General features: G+C 50.5%; 1 protein-coding gene across 1 annotated transcript; it reads right to left on the minus strand.

Annotated features, from left to right (window-relative positions):
- Nucleotides 1–10,726: 10,726 nt before the first annotated feature.
- LOC133357146 (ATP synthase F(0) complex subunit C3, mitochondrial-like) lies at nucleotides 10,727–14,559 on the minus strand. Its single transcript, XM_061574952.1, has 4 exons — nucleotides 14,494–14,559; nucleotides 13,061–13,123; nucleotides 12,085–12,347; nucleotides 10,727–11,105 (listed from the first exon to the last, which is right to left on the minus strand). The coding sequence occupies exons 2-4, from the start codon at nucleotides 13,097–13,099 to the stop codon at nucleotides 10,991–10,993; spliced, it is 417 nt and encodes a 138-aa protein (XP_061430936.1). The 5' UTR covers nucleotides 13,100–13,123; nucleotides 14,494–14,559; the 3' UTR covers nucleotides 10,727–10,990.
- Nucleotides 14,560–20,768: the final 6,209 nt, after the last annotated feature.

The raw sequence follows: 20,768 nt of genomic DNA on the forward strand, positions 1-20,768 counted from the left end.
GTCGAAACGTCGCGATAATTTGTATTATTTAATATTTATATAATTGTATTAGTTCCATTCTACGTGACTTTACCGAAAGAACCAATAACATTAATAACACTGCCTTAAAAAGTGTATCAAACGCGACGTGTATGGTAATGCACATTGCCCCTTCATATTGACTATATTGTCCAGAACGTTTTAAGGCCACATAATTGTTGACGCCTGTGTTGGCAGTTGTACTTCACGTTTGTCGCTGGCGAGTGAAGGCAGGGAGTCAACAGCAGCAGAGCACACAATGGCCTCGTTCTGCTGAACTGCGCAAACTCCCCGCCCGAAGCAGCCCCATTCCACCTCTGGTGATGGTTTTGGTAGTACATGTTGTTTATGCCATTTATTGTGAAAATTCCATCACAGTTCCTATGATTGATTTTTCATTGCTTTCATGGCTTTATTTTGGTGATTTCGAAAAGTGTATTGGTTTAGCTATGTTTGTTGTAGTACAGAGTTAGACTGATGGCCTTAATCTAAGTTGTCTTGTGGTTGTTGTTTGACTTGCATCCCACTAGGATTTTTGCACACAGCGTTGGTGTACGGTGTTTTTTTCTGCAATATTTTGCTGTCTTTTCTTGGATTTTCTGTTTGCACTTAGTCACATTCACTTTAAGATGTTTTTTGTTCATGTTTTTGTTTTCTGTTTGTTGCGGTTGCACCCGATTCAAGAGCCGAATGGCTCACAGGACTATACCTAATACATGAACTTGATCGCGCATCATCGGAGCGCGATCCCAAACTCAAAAGACCCCGCTTCGATTCTCGCATCGAACGGCATCGGGCGCTTTCTGGGTGCTTTTGTCAGATAACTCTGACTGAAGCACTTGTTTCTGGGAGATGCATTTTCCGAACATGACTTAACATCATTAATTGTACTGTTCAAACGGTACATACGGTGCGAAAGAAGTTCACGCATCAAGCCAGCATATTGTGTGCAGATTTAAGAAGTGGCATTGATTAAAATTAACTTATTGCACTAATTGTGTATTAGATAACTTTTTTATTTAAGTATCCTTTAAAAATCTGTGGGTTTCCATTCAAAAAGTTACGGGGAGATCAATGTAAATTCCGGGAGAGAAGTTCCCCTGCCCAATCCGGGAAGGTTGGCAACCCTGGTCGTAGGCGAAGTGGCCTTCATGGGGGTTAAATACAGGTACACACAATTTCAATTTTAAGTTTTTACCTACGTGACTTTACCGAAATAACCTAAGAATAGGGACACACAAACCAAAGAGCTCTGGCAGATACACGGCTAAGGCTGTGGCTGTCACGGAGAAGTATACCACGAATTTCAAATTAACTTAAAAATATTGGGTTTTAAAAGGATATCTTTTGAAAGCGGACTCGAATAAAAAACATCAGTGGAAACACAGAGTGCTTTTAGGAAAACTGAGCTTCGCAATGAAAAGCAAAATACTAAATAAAGTGTTCATTGATCTCAAAAGCATTGTGTATTCACCAAGACGACGCGGTGCACAAACTTGGAGGAAGAAAATGGAACAAACGCGGAATGAAAGTTGCGCCCAGACACATGGAATGATGCGCGCGTAGAGCGAAACTGTCGGCAAAGATGAGGCCTGAATCAATCGGGCGGATTAATTTTATTTGTTGTCGCGGACAAGAAACATTCAGCCTCAAGCCGTTACACAAGAATTTACCCGCGAAGGAAGCTTGGTCAAATATACATCGAGAAAGTTACAGCCAAAAAAAAAATCATTAACATTGAAAAGTCTGAGTTGCCAAAGAAAGGCATTGGAAGGAAAACACCATTCGGGTCGTGGACGGATCGAGTGACACTGATGAACCGTGTCGCACCACGTGTTCACACCACGTGTTCAGGGTTGCAGCGCGGTTATCAGACGACGTTGACTCCCGCGTTATTCGCTAACCACGTGTGCAATGGGGAATTGTTCCACATTTGTCAACCCGCGCGGCTTACCCCGTATTCTTTATGCAGGGGGATTGAGTTTTGAGGTCTATACGGCCTACGACCGTTTCAATGGACTTAATCTAAGTTGTCTTGTGGTTGTTGTTGTTTGACTTGCATCCCACTGGGATTTTTGCACACAGTGTTGGTGTACGGTGCTTTTTCTGCAATATTCTGCTGTCTTTTCTTGGATTTTCTGTTTGCACATAGTCACTTTAAGATGTTTTCTTGTTTTTGTTTGTTGCGGTTGCACCCGATTCAAGAGCCGAATGGCTCACAGGGCTATACCTAATAAATGAACTTAAACTTGAATAGGGGCAAAAAAAACCCCCATAATTTGTGACTTTGTGTTTCTTTCTTGTGATGGGACTTTGTCAGATGAACGTTGAGATTTATAATGGGCACGGGATGACCAATAAGGTCTGAATTGGTCTTTAATAAGGTAGGGCACTGATAAGGGGTTGACAGGTATGCTGTTGCCACCGTACACAAGTATGCAGGTATTGTAGGCAACACTTTTTCGGGGCAGCGATCGAAACGGTGGCGCTGGAACGAGGTTGGATACGACCGAAACAATAACAGAGTCCAACGTACACGCGCGCGCCTGCACAGCCACACGCAAGGAGATGAATCAAGTCGTGACGATCCCCCTTGCCGTGGGGTATTCAATCCGCTGCTGGATGAAAGCCTCGTTGAGCTGTCACCGTCCCTTGATCCTGCGATGTAGTAATCAGCCAATCACCTGGACTCGAGACGATGCCACCGTGCCCTGCATTAGTCTCGACCGCGGGTTGTGATGGCTTCTGGCCACGTGGCCTGCTCAAGCCCGTTTTCTATCGATAGTGCGACGCCCGTGTCATTCAAAACGTTCAACCTCTGCACGCTTCTTTTGCAAGCTTTTTATATTGTTCGCGTTCTTCACTTTGAATGACAAACCCTGCTCCTTGGGGCCTTCGTGGCTTCCCCTCTCGACGGCACGGATCTCAGAGGTATCTTGAGATCTCGTGACCTCTGGTGACCTCTGGTGACCTCTGGCCCACATCGTAGGGTTCAGCACTTTCCAACCCGCCCTGCTAAAGCGAGTGATGGTCGTCGCAAGCCAGCAACACAGATGTTTCATTCTCAGAGCTGGAATTTAGCCAGTAATTGGTGACCGGGCAGACAACATAAAGTCACTACACTTGAAAACCAAGTTTCACCGCAACGTGATGTGGGTCTCTGTGTGAGTCAGTGGCTCTCTATCTAAGTGTGAAATTCAATGGGTTCCTATTTGCTGTCACTGGAGACCCGTATGAAACCATCAACCCTCTGCACACGGGAAGCGTCGTGGATCCAAAACCCAGGATCCCAGCGGTGCAAAGCTCAGTGCTCTGACCTCGGAGTCACTCGGCCACCTTCCTGAAAAAAAAAAATCTTCACCACCTCTGATGGCGTGCCCTCTCCCCGTTGTCCGTGGCAGAGACATCGCCACGTTTTCGCCTAAATATTACGAATGGAAAGGACAATTCTCCTGCAACAACAACACGTGGAGTGGCTTCCGTTGTTCACAATCGCGTATCGAGACCCCCCCCCCCTCCAGCCAGGGTCGGTTTGATGTTAATTAGTAACCGATAATGGGGGGCTAAAGGGACTCGATGAGAAAGAACACACCTGGGCACCTGACAGGTGCAATTGACGTGCGTGCAAACAACAGAGGCCCTGAGATGGCAATGACCTCCAAGTGGAGGGGTGTGTTGATGGTGCTTGGGTTGTTCAACAGTTGTTCACAAGGCCCCTTGCACACGTGTGTTGGCGACGTTCCACATCTCACTCCACTCCCCTACCTCTCATCTCACTCTACTCCCCTCAATCTCCTACCTCTCTACTCTCATCTCACTCTACTCCCCTCCACGCACTCTCCTATCTCTCTCATCTCACTCCACTCCCCTCCACGCAATCTCCTACCTCTCCCCTCTCATCTCACTCTACTCCACGCACTCTCCTACCTCTCTCATCTCACTCCACTCCCTCCACGCACTCTCCTGCCTATCCCCTCTCATCTCACTCCACTCCCTTCCACGCACTCTCCCACCTCTCATCTCACTCTACTCCCCTCCACGCACTCTCCTACCTCTCTCCTCTCATCTCACTCCACTCCCCTACCTCTCTCATCTCACTCTATTCCCCTCCACACACTCTCCTACCACTCCCCTCTGATCTCACCCTACTCCCCTCCACGCACTCTCCGTTCCAACAACCAAGGCATTCTGTCGAAGCCCCCACTCAACCTTCTCTCAGCGAGAGGTCTCTCATTCCTCGCTGCTTCTTCCCCCGTAGTCTGGATAGGAGCTCTCCCTGCCCTCGTTCAAATCCAGGCTCAAGCACTTTCTCTTCCACCTATGTGAATAGCTGATTGTCCCTGGAACAATCATAATCTCATCATCTCTGCACAGCATCTGTATGTATGTATGTTGAACTTCTTTCGCACTGTACATAGCCACCAACCGTGTGTGCTAACCGGAAGTGTGGTCACCTTTCAAGGAGAGATGACGTGTTTTCTTAATATTCACACTGCCGTGAAAATCGCCACCTCCAGTGTCAACAGGGATCGTCAACGTGAACGCATGACATACGGTGAATTGTACACGACTCTAGAAATACCGCACCAAGTACTCATTTGAGGCTGAGTCGACCTAGGGGAGGCCCGGGATTAGTTCAGATAATCGTCACTGGTGTCGGTCCTGAGCGGGAATCGAACTCTGGTGGCCGGGTTCGTAGCGCAGTGTACTAACCACTGCACCACCGCTCCCCATAATGCACACGCACACACAACGATACACAATATGGAAGATAATTGTAGATTTTTGCCACTTTAATCCGCACCGTTTAATCCTGAATTATAAAACAATTTAAATAACCACCGTGCAACGCTTCGCTTGTGTGTTCATGACACACTCAAGCAAATTTAATCCGCCAACGTTTCAGCTATTTGCATGCGACCTATCGTACACACGCAGGGCAGGGATGCAAATTGGACCCCATAGTTCAGTGGGAATTACCCAAAGCCTTCAGATAGAACCAGAGGCGAATACCTTGGACCCCCTAAGACGCAGAGCCCTCTTGCAGGGCTCACAGACACGGTGGGGTTATGTGTCCTGTACCACTTTGGCAGAACATGAATCACCAGTATGGATGTCTCCGTATCCCCTTGCCGAGTACAGGTACACGTGTACCCCGATGGCCAGGTGTCCTGTACCCACACGGCTAATATAGGTGTCATGTACCCCCTTGAAGAGTGCACGTGGCGCCGTATCCCCTTGGTTAGTAGAGGTGTCCCATACTCCCTTGACCAGCATAGGGGGTCCCATACCCATATTATCAGGTTTCCCATACCTCCCTTGGTTCACACAAGTATGCTGTGTCCCTATAACCAGAGGTATCTCGTACCCCCTTGAATCAACACAGGTATCTCGGTATCCCGCTCGACCCACACAAACCACCGTCACCATGTGCCCTGTATCGCCTTGCCCGACGTCGGTTGTCTTGTAACCCTTCGGTAATAAGAGTACATACATCGCGAACCACTTCCACGATCATTGGGGGGGAGGGGGGGTCCTGTACCCCCTTGATTCAACACAGGTGCCCTGTATCTCCTTGATGAGCAGGGGTAGGAGGGTCGCGCGCATGTGCGAGAGGCCATGCAAGAAGCCAGCGAGACGCGGGGAGAGCGCAGCAGAGATCCACGGAAGGTCCGCCGAGTTGAAGGAATCCCCAATTCCGGCGGCGAGTCGTGGTGGCGTTATACCACGTGATGTGTTTGGCATAAAAGATCACGAGATAGCGCGTCTCTGGCCAGCGTGGTGAAGTACGGTGAGATGTCTTCTTCTTGGTTCTTTCGGTAAAGTCACGTAGAAGGGAAGTAATAAAATAAGTAAAAATAAAACATAAATAATAAAAATAAAACATTTTTATTATTTTATTACTTCCCTTCTACGTGACTTTACCGAAAGAACCAAGAAGATGAATCCCTGCAGTCACGAAAGCTTTAAATCGAAATATGCTGAGATGCTAACTTGCACGACAAAAGACCTTCAAATGTTCACATCGACGGGTCAGGGTCCGGTTGTTATGTTTACTGGGGTGTGTGCCAATTAGTTGAGTTGGTTAGGATTGGCGCAACAGTGGGCTTACAATTGTGGGAGAACCGACTGCACTATTTAATTTTTATTACATAATATATGCTTTTCTTCTCTCATTAACTGCATCATAAACACGAATTGACATACTGATCGATATCTAAGGAGGATTACAGTCTCAACGCCCGCTTAGCTTGCGAGGTGGCCAGATGGCAGCGCAGAAACAATGGATTCCTAAATCCGTCTGTGCAGCACAGGTCCTGGGTTTTCTCTCGGCTCTCCGGTTTCCTCCCAAACATGCAGCCAGTGGATTTGGCCGAACATCCCAATGTAGCAGGACCTCCTGCAAACAAGTCTTGAGATTCCGTGACGATTTTCCTGGATAAACAAAGGACCAACATCATTATTGTCGTTTGCAATTCGTGGATTAAAGCGCACGGTCGATACCAGCTACGGAGTGGCAGTCAAAGGAGGAAAGACGCGCGTGCGCACACACACACGCCGAGAGAACAATCATTCGCGGAGACGGAGCGATGAAAATCGGACTCGCGTGCACGGTGGTGCCAGGAGGGGGGTGGATCGTCGCCGCGTCGGCTTGGGGGAGAGAGGCCTTCATCCAGCAGCGGATAGATGACGACCGTCGCCGATGGCGATGAAGATGATTGTGATGTAAGAAGCCATGCTCGGGGCAGCCAGGGTCAAGTTCTGTCATGCACTGACTGCAAGCAACGAGAAGAGTCCGGAGCGAATGACAGAACCTCGCCCTGAGCGCCAGTGTCCAGGGGGGGGGGGGCACAGCTCACCTGATGTACCGCATTCTCCCCGATTGTAAAGACGCTTCGGCAAAAAAATAAGACGCGCGCCAAGCGTGCGGACCCGGTTGTTAATGCAGTTACATCTTTCTGGATTCTCACACGCGCGCATACAACGCACCTCCGATTAGCACGGTCGGCTACGTACGGTGCGAAAGAAGTTCAACATACATACAAACCTACCGGATTATAAGAAGCACACACACAACTGTTGCTTTTAAACATTAGGGTAAAAAAGTGCGTCCTATAATCCGAGAAATGGGGTGGCTCGCGCGAGATATAACTCAGTTGGGTGATGTAGTTCGCCTGGGCGTGACACGGCTTACCTGGGCACCCACACTTACCTGGGTAGGCCACCCTCTCACCTGAGTGCGGGCACGGCTCCTCCACGCGCCTTATAACCGGCGCGCCGAGCAGCTGCGAGCCCATGGGTTTACACCCACTTCCAGGAGCAGATGAGGACCATGCCCCCCCCCCACCACCAGCCCCTTCCCACTGGACAGGTGAGAGGCATGTCCCGCCCCTGCGCAGGTACACGGAGCCACGGGGACGCGGCACACGTGCTAAATAAAAATCCAGGTGCGAGAAACGGACGGGGTCGTGTCGGGTAAGATCGCCCGGTCGAACAGCTCTCGGGTCGGCACAGTTTCGGTCCGGTGTTAGTTTGGTCAGGGTACGGTCACGTCCCTGTTTGGGTATGGTCCAAAGAGGGATCTGTCAGCAAAGGGCAGCCCACCAGTTCTCGTCTGGGTCGGGTCAAGCGAGGCTGGGTCCGGGTCAGCTTTGATCCTGGCTCGTGTCACGCACGGGACCTGTACTGGTTGACAAACTGGGTTCGGTCCGAGTTGAGTCCCTGGCTCCTCGGATCGAGTCCAGCACATGACTCGTCTGGACCGGTTCCGATTCTGAGCCGATCCTGAGTCGGATACTGGTCCGGGTCGTTTTTTTTTTATCCAGTCGGATAATATCTCCTGCCCAGGTCCAGCCAGTCCTGATGAGGTCAATGCTAGTTCAGACCTGCTCTGGTCTAGGTCCGGGTCGAGGTCTGGTCCAGGTCAGGTCAAAACCCGTAGCGGATCAGTTCTTATCCTGTCCGGGGGCAGCTCAGGTCGGATCATATCCAGCCCCAGATGTGGATCGGATTCGAGTCCTGCTCCGTCCAGTGACAGCTCAGTTCGAGTCGTATACCCGACGGTTGGTCCACATCTTGAAGCTTGTCAGGGTCGAGTTCTGGTCCTGTCCAGGTCGGGTTCAAGTCAGGTCAAATCCGGAGTGGGTCAGTTGATGCCTTGTCCGGCAGTCAGTCGGGTCGGGTCATACCCTGGTTCCTAGTCCGCATCCTGATGCCGACCCTGGTCCAGGTTCGACTCCCGGCCCGGGCCACGTTTGAGTCTCCGCGCTGCTCCGGTGTCGACGTGGATTGAGGCTGAGAGGGGAGGGGGGGAGGGGCTGTGGGGGCTGTGGGGGGTGCGGGGGGTGGGGGGGGGAATCCGCCCCCTTGCTCCCATTGGTCCGCGCCCTCGAAAGCCGCGTGGACTTCCCGCCCCCTTGTTTGTCGAGCGCGGGCTCCACGTGGCGCTCCACGCAGCCCTGGCTGGGACACGCACACAACAGCACCTCGCGGTGTGTTTGGCCTTAAGGGGCCGTCCATAAATGACGTCACGCACCTAGGGAGGGGGGTGGGGTCAGACATTTGTGACGAGGAGGGGGGGTGAGAAATGTGACGTCACATCAAAATGCGCAACTTTAAATAAATATAGTATTGTTATAACAATACTAATTGTTATAACAATACTAATTGTTATAACAACACTCCTACAACATCAGAGTGCAGAGCCATATTAAATACGCACTACAATGACAATAGTTTAAAGCGACTTGAAGCATGTTTTATTTTCAAAATGGAAATATGGTTTTTGGGGGGGGGGGGCAGAGCTTTGTGACGTCATATTTAAGGGGGGTCTGACTTTTTGTGACGCCGTGTGACGAGGGGGGGGGGGGGGTCAAAAATCGTCCAAAATCTCGTGACGTCATTTATGGACGGCCCCTAACATTAATAAATATATATACATTACTACATATATTGGTATGTATAATCGGCGACGTTTCGGCCAGTGGCCCTTCTTAAGGTCACGTCTGGGTCAGATCAATGACAATTTTTTTGCTTCGTTTCGAACGCCACCGCAATATATGTTATCTTTTTGTTGCTGCCCCGACAGCAGCGAGCCATTGCCAAAAATGTAGACGTGTATTTTACTGGTAGGAACCTCCTGGTTACACCAGCCCACAGGAGATTATTGTGTCCGTCCGTCCGTCGTGCAGAGAGGGGCTGGGTGTGGAGGGAGGGGCTGGGTGGGGAGGGTGGGGCTGGGTGGGGAGGGGTGGGGCTGGATGGTGGGTGGGAGGGGTTGGGCTGGGTGGGGAGGGGCTGGTAACCCCGTGGTGCCCTTATAAAACTCAACGTTTAACCTACTCACGCCGGCTTGTGCCCGCCCTCACAGTCGCCATATGTTGCGGAATACACCACGCCGCCGTTGACCCTGGCCATTGACCGAGCAACCCAACGTTCCTACCAGCTCGATCATATGGGGGTTGACCATACTTCACCACACTGGTGTTGCTACAAAATAACCACAATACACCTTTCCCATATTTGCGATCGCTGTCTTTACCACAAACCAGTGGGGCAGCCCGCCATATAGAAGAGGCGTCACTCCGCTCACCTGACAGCCCGGACCAGTCTATGTACATTGGACTTCTTTCGCACCGTACGTAGCCAACCGTGCGAAACCTGTTGAGATTCAACGCTCCTGTCACCACTCCCTCCAAAAATGGCACACGCCTATTGTACGATCTTGCGAACGGGAGAGAGGATAAGCCGGATCATTGGGTCAAAGGGTTTCCAAACACATTCGCCGTACATCACAAGCTGTTCGTCCTTCCCCCACACCTTCGATTATCACGGTCGGCTACGTACGGTGCAAAGAAGTTCAATATACAGCAGATACACCTAATTGAACCGAGCTGTACGTGCCAATTAGTCACGGATTAAATAGACGCGCGCGATATTTTAGAAGCCGATGGAAGTTATCTTTGGAATGCGTGCACACATTTAGAATGCACATTACACTCATCAGCAGCAGCCTGTGATCCACTGCTGGATGAAGAATCCACAAGCCGTCGGCACCTCTCCATCCCAGGATGACCCACGTGGCTCCTGCCTACGTGGGTCGATCTCACCCCTCGTCTCCGTGGCCGATGTCCTCACGGGCCTGCGTTCTCCTTTGGCTGCCGCTCCACCATCAGTCTCACGACGCTGCTTTAACCAACCCTATTAGCAGCAATGTCGTCATGTACCCACAAAAGCCTGGTCGATAATCCACTTTGTTGAGCTATCATTTGTGGTCAGGTCGCTTCTGATAAAGCTTACAGAGTAATGGACCTTACCTGGTAAGATAAAACGTTTTATTTGTATATATTTGTATTTACCTTTCGTATACTTTGCACTCCTATTATGTTTTTGTATCGTGGTAACGTTGAGCTGCACCTCCTGGACATCTGTGAAAAAGTGCTTTATAGCTCAAAGGATTTCTCCTGCAGTATATTCCGATTCTGAGTCTCAAGGCTTGTTTACAGGAGGATCCTGCTACATTCTGCTCTTTGCCAAAATCTATTAATGGGCATTTGTCTTCGATGCAGAAATCCACATTTCCTGCACACGAGCCGATCTCATCACTCCATCTCCTCCGTAAATGCTACACGCGCCGCACAGTCGACAATCGTGATTAAACCCACGACACGCAACATGCCTCCACTTTACTTCAAGGACACACTCAGTATCAAATGCACATTTTTTTTATTGTATTTTATTAGTGGGACCTTTACGGAGGCGCATATCTTACAAACTGCTGGACACACCCCCACGACGGCGACGGACATCACTACACAAGCGGCGCTGTGGGCGGTGAAACCAAGACCCGAAACATCGGAGTCGCGAGGACCCCTGGAACTGTCGAAAGGTCACGACCCCCCCGCAGCAGCCGTGAGGGGAGCACCAATGACGAACGTCGCACGGGGACCGGGGTTGTGGGGCCCCAGGGTCTTCACATGGCGAAGAGGATGAGGAAGGCCACCATGAGGCAGAAGAGCCCCATGGCCTCGGACAGCGCGAAGCCCAGGATGGCGTAGGAGAAGAGCTGCTGCTTGAGAGACGGGTTCCTGGCACAGAGACGCGATCGATATCGCTCCATCACATGATCGATATCAGCTCCATCAAATGATCGATATCGCTCCATCACATGATCAATATCGCTCCATCACATGATCGATTGCCAAACTTTGGTGCAAAGGTACCAGATAAATGCGATAAGAGTCCTACGATTTGGATTACCTAGTGTCTTAGGGGTGGGGGGGAGGTTATACAAACACGTTGTAAAAGCTGAACGTGTAGATAAACAATGAGCAGCATGATGATGGTGCAGGTAAAATGTGCAGCCCTGCAATTGCGTGTGCATGCAAATTCTTGTGGAAGGGCCGCCACTAGAGGGAGTTTGTGTGTGACAGTGCGGACTTGAGAACCCCTCTCGAGGATATTTGTCCTACCCTTTCACGCTGTTACGATGACATTCACATTGCAGTCATTGGTGGACCATCTGTTAAACTACTGGCGGACATCTGCGAACGAGTTTTATAGCTCATCGGATTTCTCCGGCAGAAATAAATATTCTGATTATGACGAGACTGAGATTATCAACTTACTACACTTGAGAATTCTGTTTAGAATCAAGGGCAGAAGGAATATTCATTTACACTGGAGATGAACAATATCACCCAATAATACAGGTTTTTTGGGTTAGATCACGTAAATATATGTGTCGTTAAACCAGCCACCACCTGACACATCCAACTAGTAAGGTTTGTCACGTAAACAGAACATGCCAATTCGTTACTAGTCCAGTCAAGCCACAACGTTTACAATCTGAGTACGACGTTTCGGCAGTAATTACAACTATCTTCATCAGGCGATAGCCAGATTTGTGGAGAAGTCCACCTGTTTCGTTCCTTAAAAAGAGGTATAGTAGATGTGATGACAATACTTGTGTGCTCTTCTTGCACGAAGTGAGGGGGGGGGTTAATGAATCAACGCACATTATGCATGCGCATTATGCGAGCCCACACTGTTCACCCTCTTCCTTGCCTGGCATAGCCGATGATGAGGCTTCCGAAAACCGTGCCGATACCCGCGCCCGACCCAGCCACGCCGACCGTGGCGGCGCCGGCGCCAATGAACTTGGCGGCCGTGTCGATGTCACGAGAGACGGCGCTAGTCTGGAAGTCGCGGCGCGCCGTCTCCACCTTCCCCGTGGCGGACGGTGCAGCCACGAGGGCACGGCTCTCGGGGCGGCCCAGGGCGTACGCGGAGAGCGGCCGCGCCAGCGAGAGGCGAACGCCGCTCCGGACCTGCGAGGGGAGGAAGAAACGACACGGCGGAGATGGAGCGACGGAATTTTGCATCGCGAGACCGTCAAGTGATGGTGACAGCTTGGGGAGATCTCTCCATCGTTGATGACCAATCCACCGCTTAAGTGCCCTTGCATCACATCTCCAAGTACCGTAAGTAAATACCAAGAATTGAGGACCATGCATGAACATGAAGCAAAGGGGACCCGAGTCTTGAAACTTAGCGAGGTTTTTCCCCAGTAAATCAACTCCACTAATGACATTGGGCAAACAGAAACAAGAACAAGTAACGTGCACACTTATCGAGTTGCATGCATGAGTATTAGTTCCTACGGATCCTAATAACAAGTACTACCCACAATTACCCAACACTACTAAACCATGCGCTTTATACCAGGGGTCGGCAACCAAAATAACAAGAAAAGCCTATTTCTTTCCAATTCGGTACAAAATTCAGTATTTCAAGAGCCGCAATGCATCTGAGTACATATACTCATCGTCAAGAAGCAGCCCGTAAAGAGCCGCATGCGGCTCCGGAGCCGTAGGTTGCCGACCCCTGCGCTATACAATCCACGGAAAGTACCAAATCGTAACCATGATTATGAGCATTGAGAACCACACACACACACAAGTATTAAGCGGCACAAACGCGGAGTGCTAAATACTGTTCCACACACACAAACACCAATTCCCTCCACTCCACCACCACTTACCAGGGCAGACGCAGTCATGATCTTGGCGCAGGGGAACATGGCGAACAGAGGAGATCTTGAGACCTGCGGGGGGAACACGGAAAGGGGGTAGAGGTCAATTGGTCACGGGGGTCCAGAGCCCCAGGCCCCATCCAGGGGACTCAAGCGGCAGCAGTAGCAGTGGGTCGTGGTCTTGGTTCACCGCGTTTCGCTAGTTCAGCAGACTGGCTGCTGAGCGGTGCTCGATGAGGCCCCTCTAGACTGTGGTTCATGTTGGACGAGTCCTCTAAATCCCTGAACGCATCGGCTCGGGTCTCATTGGCACCTGGGACACCTTGATCCCTACTTCCCCTGTTTGGTCTTCGCGCCTATTCTCGTTTGAGCGTCGGGTCCCCTTAGCGCTCCTGGGCTACCTTGGTCCCCATAGTTGCTCTGTCCACCGAGTACGGGGACTCGGGTCTGCGCAACAGACCTGGGGTCAATCGCTTGATCATCTCCCCCCCCCCCCCCAGACACTGATCCCCTTGCTCCCTGGACCCTCGAGGGCGTCTTAGGCAGCTCCGTCTCCGAAGTCTGGGTCCCCTTGGTTGCCGACTCCATTTCGTAGTTCCTATAACCCGTAAGACTGTGTCCTCTTAGACCCTATGTCCGATAGGTTGTTCCCCTTGGTATCCAAATCCGATTGATCCGCTTGGTTCCCGCGTCCCCTTGAACCCCTGGGTCCCCTTGATCCCAGAGTCCCCTTGGTACCCAAGTCCGATTAATCCCCTTCATCCCTGGGTCCCCTTGATCCCTGAATCCCCTTGATCCCTAGCTCCCCTTGAGCCCTAGGTCCCCTTGATCCTTAGCTCCCCTTGAGCCCTAGGTCCCCTTGATCCTTAGCTCCCCTTGAGCCCTAGGTCCCCTTGATCCCTAGCTCCCCTTGAGCCCTAGGTCCCCTTGATCCCTAGGTCCTCTTGATCCCTGAATCCCCTTGGTTCCCCTTGATCTCTAGGTCTCCTTGGTTCCCCTTGATCTCTAGCTCCCCTTGAGCCCCAGGTCGCCTTGAGCACCAGGTCCCCTTGGTTCCCCTTGATCCCTGAATCCCCTTGATCTCTAGGTCCCCTTGGTTCCCCTTGATCCCTGAATCCCCTTGGTTCCCCTTGAGCCCCAGGTCCCCTTGATCTCTAGGTCCCCTTGATCCCTAGCTCCCCTGGATCCCTGAATACCCTTGGTTCCCTGAATCCCCTTGGTTCCCCTTGAGCCCCAGGTCCCCTTGATCCATAGCTCCTCTTGATCCCTAGCTCCCCTTGATCCCTAGCTCCCCTTGGTTCCCCTTGATCTCTAGGTCCCCTTGATCCCTGAATCCCCTTGGTTCCCATTGAGCCCCAGGTCCCCTTGATCCCTAGCTCCCCTTGATCCCCTTGATCTCTAGCTCCCCTTGGCTCCCGTGTCCCCGTGGGCGCGGCCATTACCGGCGGCGAGCAGAAGACGGTGACGCGGGGACTTCCAAACGTCGCTCTCGTTGGTCGAGACGCGCGCCCACGTGCACACGCCCTTCCCCCAATCAGCGACGAACGCCAACTCGGCAGTGTCTCTCGCGCTCATTGGCTACAGATGTCGAGCACGTGACGCGTCTCTCCCTGTTACGCCCCGCCCCCCTCCCGTGCGGTGCGTTTCTTGGGTTTCGTGGCAGTGCCACTCACGTGGCGGCCACGTGGCGGCGCTGTCCGAGTGAAAGCGTCACTGGACTTTGGCCAATCCACTGCTGGATGATGATCGTATTAATATACAAAATTAAGGTAATAGAGACCGTGACGGTTGATCGATTAATGTGATTTATATCCTTAATCTCACGCTACGTGCGTCAAAATCGCGTTGTGTAATAATCTCACCCAGGTGAGAACTCAAGAGACCAGGAGAGGTTTCATTTGCAAGAGTGATCTGGGTTACTGAAATGTCAAAAGCAAAGAACGAATACAATGAAGTACAGCAATTCAGCAAATAGAAATCAGCGCAAAAGCAACAACGTCGCATGAGAAATCGAAAATATCGCACAATCATAAATCAATGTGAAATAATACATTGCGTCACATAAGTCGGTTCGGGCAGACATGTTCAGACTGAGAGTACAATTAATTTGGTGCTTGTTTATATAAAAACACATCGAACCGCCGTCTCCAGCCACTCAAGAGGCAGCTACATTATCCACCGTAAAGTCTTGAACCGTATCGGCGAACTCAAAACACAAATGAAAAAATGAAATAACGAAGCTTTCAATATGTCAATTCCCATGCGCGTACAGAGGGAATATGAATTATAATTAATTTCTCAGCATTTCTGAGATTGTATTCGTTGGAGAGAAGGACGAACAAACCGAATAATTATGCCTCTGTTTAAAAAAATAATTACGCTTAAAAAAACATTAAACGGAAAATAGGAGCCAAATGTTTCCCAGTTTACCATAAACCTCAGCCGAGATCTGCCCTTGGGGTTTGGGGGTGGTTCGCCCGTTGCGTGGTTCGCCTCGGGCGCCAGTTGCTGGCAGCAGCGAGCCTGGGGCCGCCCCTGTACACCACTCAATTAATGCTCTTTATTTACCCAGAAAAGGAGCACTGCTGTGTCTCAAGACTCTTTTTGGATGAGTTGCTTCAGCTCTTCGTCCGGGAGAAAACCAGACACGGGAGCTCACCCGGGCTATGAGGGGAAATCGCTCAAAGTTCCGCAAAGATGGGTTCACGAAACCACCTGCTGTACTGCATCTCCTGGCCACATCGCAACACCTCGGCGTGTTTGGGAGTTTCACACAGATCTCTGCGTGATCCACTAACCCTTGCATCCAGGGCGTTGAATCACCAGGCACTGACGCCAAGATATTCTGGTGCCATTGAAATCAGATGTCTTCGTCACAACCCCATAAGTCTCATTCATTGCATCTGGTTTCATTTAAAAAAACACATGGGGATTTAATCTGATTTAATATATTTTATATATACAAAGACAAAGATTCCACGTATATCCGTAATAGACTTTTAGGGCAAGTGCTGTTAGCGAGGATCTATGGAGGCCAGCACGGCACAAAGACATACAAACATTACGTTACATTTGTCCTGATCTTTAATTACATGTTATCAAATCATTATAATTTTAAATCCATCTAATCGATTGTGGAACCCAATTTTAAGCGGACAGGTAATACTTATATTTCATAGAATACTTATGTTAATGTTTTACTTATTTAGTATTTGCAACAATTTATTTACGAAACGATTTTGAAAATCCTCGTGAAGAAGCGAAATGAATTCGTCCCTACCGGCGTCACGTTGTGAAGGGTACGCGTCGTCTCTCGGGCCGCAATGACAATTGAGTAGTGTTAGTAATTAGCGCGGTGCGGACGGTTCAAGCCAATAATTTGGGAATTCATCACCCCCCACCACATGCACACACACTCACACATCGTACCCACCAGGTGCGCTCACTCACACTCACGTAAACCCACTCATCACATCCGCGCAAGTGCAATCACACGTTCAGAATCATCAGAATATCTGAATCAGAATATGTATTTGTCCTGGAGGAATCCGGTGAGCCATCAAGATCTTTTTCACAGGCGTCCAGTAGGGGCCGGATAAGAACGTTACAACAATAAACAATAAAAAAAAACATGATAGAAAGGTAAAACAATCACCCAAACACATACAAATAAAACAAAATCAACGGGGACAAGCCCATAACGTCATCACCACCAGGTGCACTCCCTCGCCCTTCACAATCAGCCTGCTGGTGATTAGAGGGTGCGTGTGTCTGGTTTAGTGGCGATGGTAGTGAATACAAGCCACGCGCTTCCGAGTATATCTTCCCACGAGTTAATAAAGGAACGACTGGGACTGCGAAGTGTGTGGGTAGCGTACGGATCAACGTAGCTCTCGCATCTCACCCTCCGACTGCCCGCGGATGAACGCTACGTTCAGGCGCCTCGGGCCTCGTAGGTCCGGGTGGAGACACGAGGCGAGACTTGTGAGATTTCTCAGCGCCGTGGCACAGCCGTGAAAGCGGGCGGCGTGGGGAGCGGACCTCGAGGGGTCTGCTGTCTCCATCTCCCCTCCCCCGCTCGTAGGGACGAGGCAGTGCCAGGGCGTCGGGCAGGAATTCTCGTTTCCCTACTCCACTACGACAAAACCTCCACCGCTTGCGTTAGCCGCCGCATCCCTTCATTTCTAACTCGCTGCTATAGACTGGTTTTGGACTGCGAGGATGATCGCATGCAGGAAGGTCGTGGGTTCGATCCCGGCCCCTGATGATGCCTGTTGTATATTTGAGTCCACGTATTCTCTCTCCACGTAGTCGCGTGGATTTTCCTCCGGACCCCCTCCCCCCGCCCTGCCCCACATTGAGACTCGTGCGCTTATTTGGCTGCTACTATAAATCCCCATGATGATGATGATATCGGCAAACTGCGATGAGCTATTGTGTATGGGCATGTCCCCTGGTAAAATAGCTCCTATGACTCATGGGCTTTACCTGGTAAAGTAAAAGGTGTAGTATTCAGTCTCCTTGCTTGGCTACCGCGATCGGGACGAGATGGGGCGCGTTCGTGGCGGTTGGCTGGCTGGGAGATGCCGCCGATTCGTGGTGGCCAAACCAGATTTGTCACGAACTGCTTGGTAAGAAGGCTCGTAAAGTTCATCGGGCAAATCGTCTGACATTCTTCCGCTAGTTGTAGTGATGGCCAGGGATTAATGTATCGAACAAATATTCTTAGGTTTTTCGGTAAAGTCACGTAGGTAAAAAAATCTAAATTAATAAAAGTAAAATAAAAATTAAATAAAAAATCACGTTTCGGAGGCAACACAAGCTTCCGTCTTCAGGTGGAACAGTCACAGCACGCTTGCTTACTTGATTACAGATATCGTGCTGTGACGGTTCCACCTGAAGACGGAAGCTTGTGTTGCCTCCGAAACGTCGTGATTTTTATTTTATTTTTATTTAACTTTTATTAATTTTGATTTTTTTTTTACCTACGTGACTTTACCGAAAAAACACTAAGAATATGAATCCTTGCAGTCACGAAATCTTCAAATCTAGAATTATCGAACAAATGTTTTTCCTGGTTCTCGTCAACCACTGCCCCCCCTCGGGGTGATATTATTTGTATATTTTCTGTCCCGGTTTGGATAAAGCGGTCGATGTAACTACTCGCAATGAATGTTCACCACGGTGGCGCTCGCCTTTCGGCAATGGTAATTGAGGCGGGGGTGTAACCTGCGTGTGCTTTGTGTGTACAGGATGTTCGGTTGGAGCTGGCAGTGATGGTAAACCTTGAATCCATTACAGCTGCTCTTCGTTCCTAATGACAGTGGTGCAACAGCACAAACACTCAACGTCTTCGTCAATAACGCGTTCTTCTTTATGGTAAATTATATTAGGGGAGTTTTTTTTTAATAACAAAGGCGCTTCATAGAACGTGAATCGTTTTCTGTGAAGGGTCATTGTCCGAAACGTCGCCGACTTTTATACACATTTAAATGCCCGTGTTTTTGACTTTATGTATCCCTATTGGCGGAGGGTGTGAATAGTTCGCACAGCGATTCGCGTTCTGCGCTCCGAGTCCAGCTAGCCGAGTTCGATCCCCGACAACGAGTGACGCGCGTGATGTCGGAGCCGGTATCGATCTCACACCCCAACCCGCATTGATGAAGTATGTTAAAACGACCTCCGTGACCGATACGGGAAGGCCGTCATCTAGCAGTGGATAAACAGGCCAGCAAATTAATATTACGCCTGCTATAATTAGCAAATTGCGTACTTGTTTGGGGAAGCTTGAAATTAATGTTTATATCCAAACTGCATGACCAGTGTCTAGGATGTGTCGTGTTCCTGTGCCTGAACGATGCTATCACCGAAACACCCATCGTTCGTGGCAAATCCACTTCTGGATGACGGCGTTTCTAAGCCGCGGCCACCTCGCTCGCTCTCCGGAAATCGAACCTCCCGGTCGCAGAGTTCCCAGTGGAGAGTTCCCAGTGCAGAGGAGTGCGCCCACCACTGCGCCACCGCTCGCCGCCCTCGATATTTGTTTAAAAAAAAAGGAAACGGGGAGGCGAGAGGAGAGCGAGGGCTCTCGGAGCGGTGGGAAGAGCCGGCCCGATGAGACAATGAGGCTCGTAAAGATGAAGCGATTGGAGGAGAAGCGACGCGGGGGGGCGGGTGGGGGGGGGGAATTGCGTTTGGAAACAAAAACAAAAGGGACAGATCTGTGGACGGGAACATCGGGTCTCTCGTAAATCAACTCCGCGGTCCCCCCGCCCAACTCTCCCACCCACCCACTCTCATCCCTCCCTCGGTGTCTCTCGCGCCAGTCTCGGCTCGCCTGCTCGCTTCTCTCTCACCTTCAGCCTCCCCATCGTGTCATCTTTGTAACGTCTCTGCTTTGATTTAAAGCTTTCGTGACTGCAGGGATTCATATCCTTGGTTCTTTCAGTAAAGTCACGTAGAAGGAAAACAATAACATATTGTTTTATATTTTTATTATTTTATTGTTTTTCTTCTACGTGACTTTACCGAAAGAACAATACTATATCTCTGTTTATATTCACTCCCGACAGCTCCTCGCTCGTATCTCTTTACATATCTCCCTTTCTCGCTCTTTCCATCCTCCTATCATGTCCTTCACCCCCTCGCCACCTTTCCTTCGTAATCTTCCTCAACTCGCCCCTCTCCCTAAATAATCACTTAACGTTTACCATCATGATCATAACCATCGCGAATCCTCATAACCCTCGTTTAACGTTGAACATCACCATCATCAGAAGCATCGCGCATCGCTTTGTGACCGGTGCAGATTAGAACCCATTTTCGAATCTTGGTTTCAGGCGCTCCGCGATGTTAAACCGGGTTTAAACCGAATTAAATCGGGTTTAACGAGCCGATGTCCTTCGCCCGGCCACCCGCTAATGCTACACATTGACTCATAAACCGCAGAGAGAACCATCGACTTGCGCAGACTTCTAGACGTGCGCGCAGTGGCGCCTACCTCCGTGGGCGGCTGCATCGCCCGGAGAGGACACGGGGGAGCCGCGGAGGACTCGAGATGATGATGACGAGGAGGGAGCGGGGGGGGGGGGGGGGGTGACGAAGAGTGGGGGAGGCAGCTTGGGGAGTTCCCCCATTGAATCATCTCCCAGTGGCGCGAGACGATGTCGACGAAATCCGCGAAAGGACCGCACTGCCAGGCGCGCCTCGCATGTGCCGCGAGGGGAGCGATGGGGGGAGGAGGTTTCCGAGGATTTTTTGTCCGTGGACTCTTTCCAATATTCGCTTCCCGCCCCACCGCGCGCGTCAGACCTCTGGCGTGAGAGCCGTGAGAGTCGCACACCCACAACCTCGACCCAATTACCCCTGGGAATGACACGTGACCATTACACCTGGCAATTGACGAGGCAATTAACGGCGCGTGACCAGGCGATGGCTGCTCGGCGCCACGGATCTATAGAAGTCGCCCCCCCCCCCCCCGCGTTTGATGTCGCCGCTAATCTATTCATCCGTTCATTGATTCGCTCTCTCGTGTCCATGGACTCAATCGCTCAATCTGTGACGCACCAAGTGCCTCGCCTGCTCACGGACTTGAATACTCTCCGACTCGTTCTTCTCAGCCAATCACTGTCATTCAATCGATTACATTTTTTTATTTCACTCACCGCTGCTAGCGAGCACGGCACACGAGGTGGCGGCTATCCAGCACCACACCCGG

The sequence above is a fragment of the Lethenteron reissneri genome, chromosome 7 (assembly GCF_015708825.2).
Source record: "Lethenteron reissneri isolate LAM-NWPU_2019-01 chromosome 7, ASM1570882v1, whole genome shotgun sequence".
Taxonomy (NCBI): domain Eukaryota; kingdom Metazoa; phylum Chordata; class Hyperoartia; order Petromyzontiformes; family Petromyzontidae; genus Lethenteron; species Lethenteron reissneri.

Bases quoted from the DNA above. Each gene is read 5' to 3' on its own strand.
- LOC133357146 (XM_061574952.1), bottom strand. From the start codon at position 13,099: ATGTTCCCCTGCGCCAAGATCATGACTGCGTCTGCCCTG. The intron at 12,348-13,060 runs GTAAGTGGTGGT...CTCCCCTCGCAG, and splicing joins TCATGACTGCGTCTGCCCTG to GTCCGGAGCGGCGTTCGCCT. The intron at 11,106-12,084 runs GCAAGGAAGAGG...TCTCTGTGCCAG, and splicing joins CTCATCATCGGCTATGCCAG to GAACCCGTCTCTCAAGCAGC.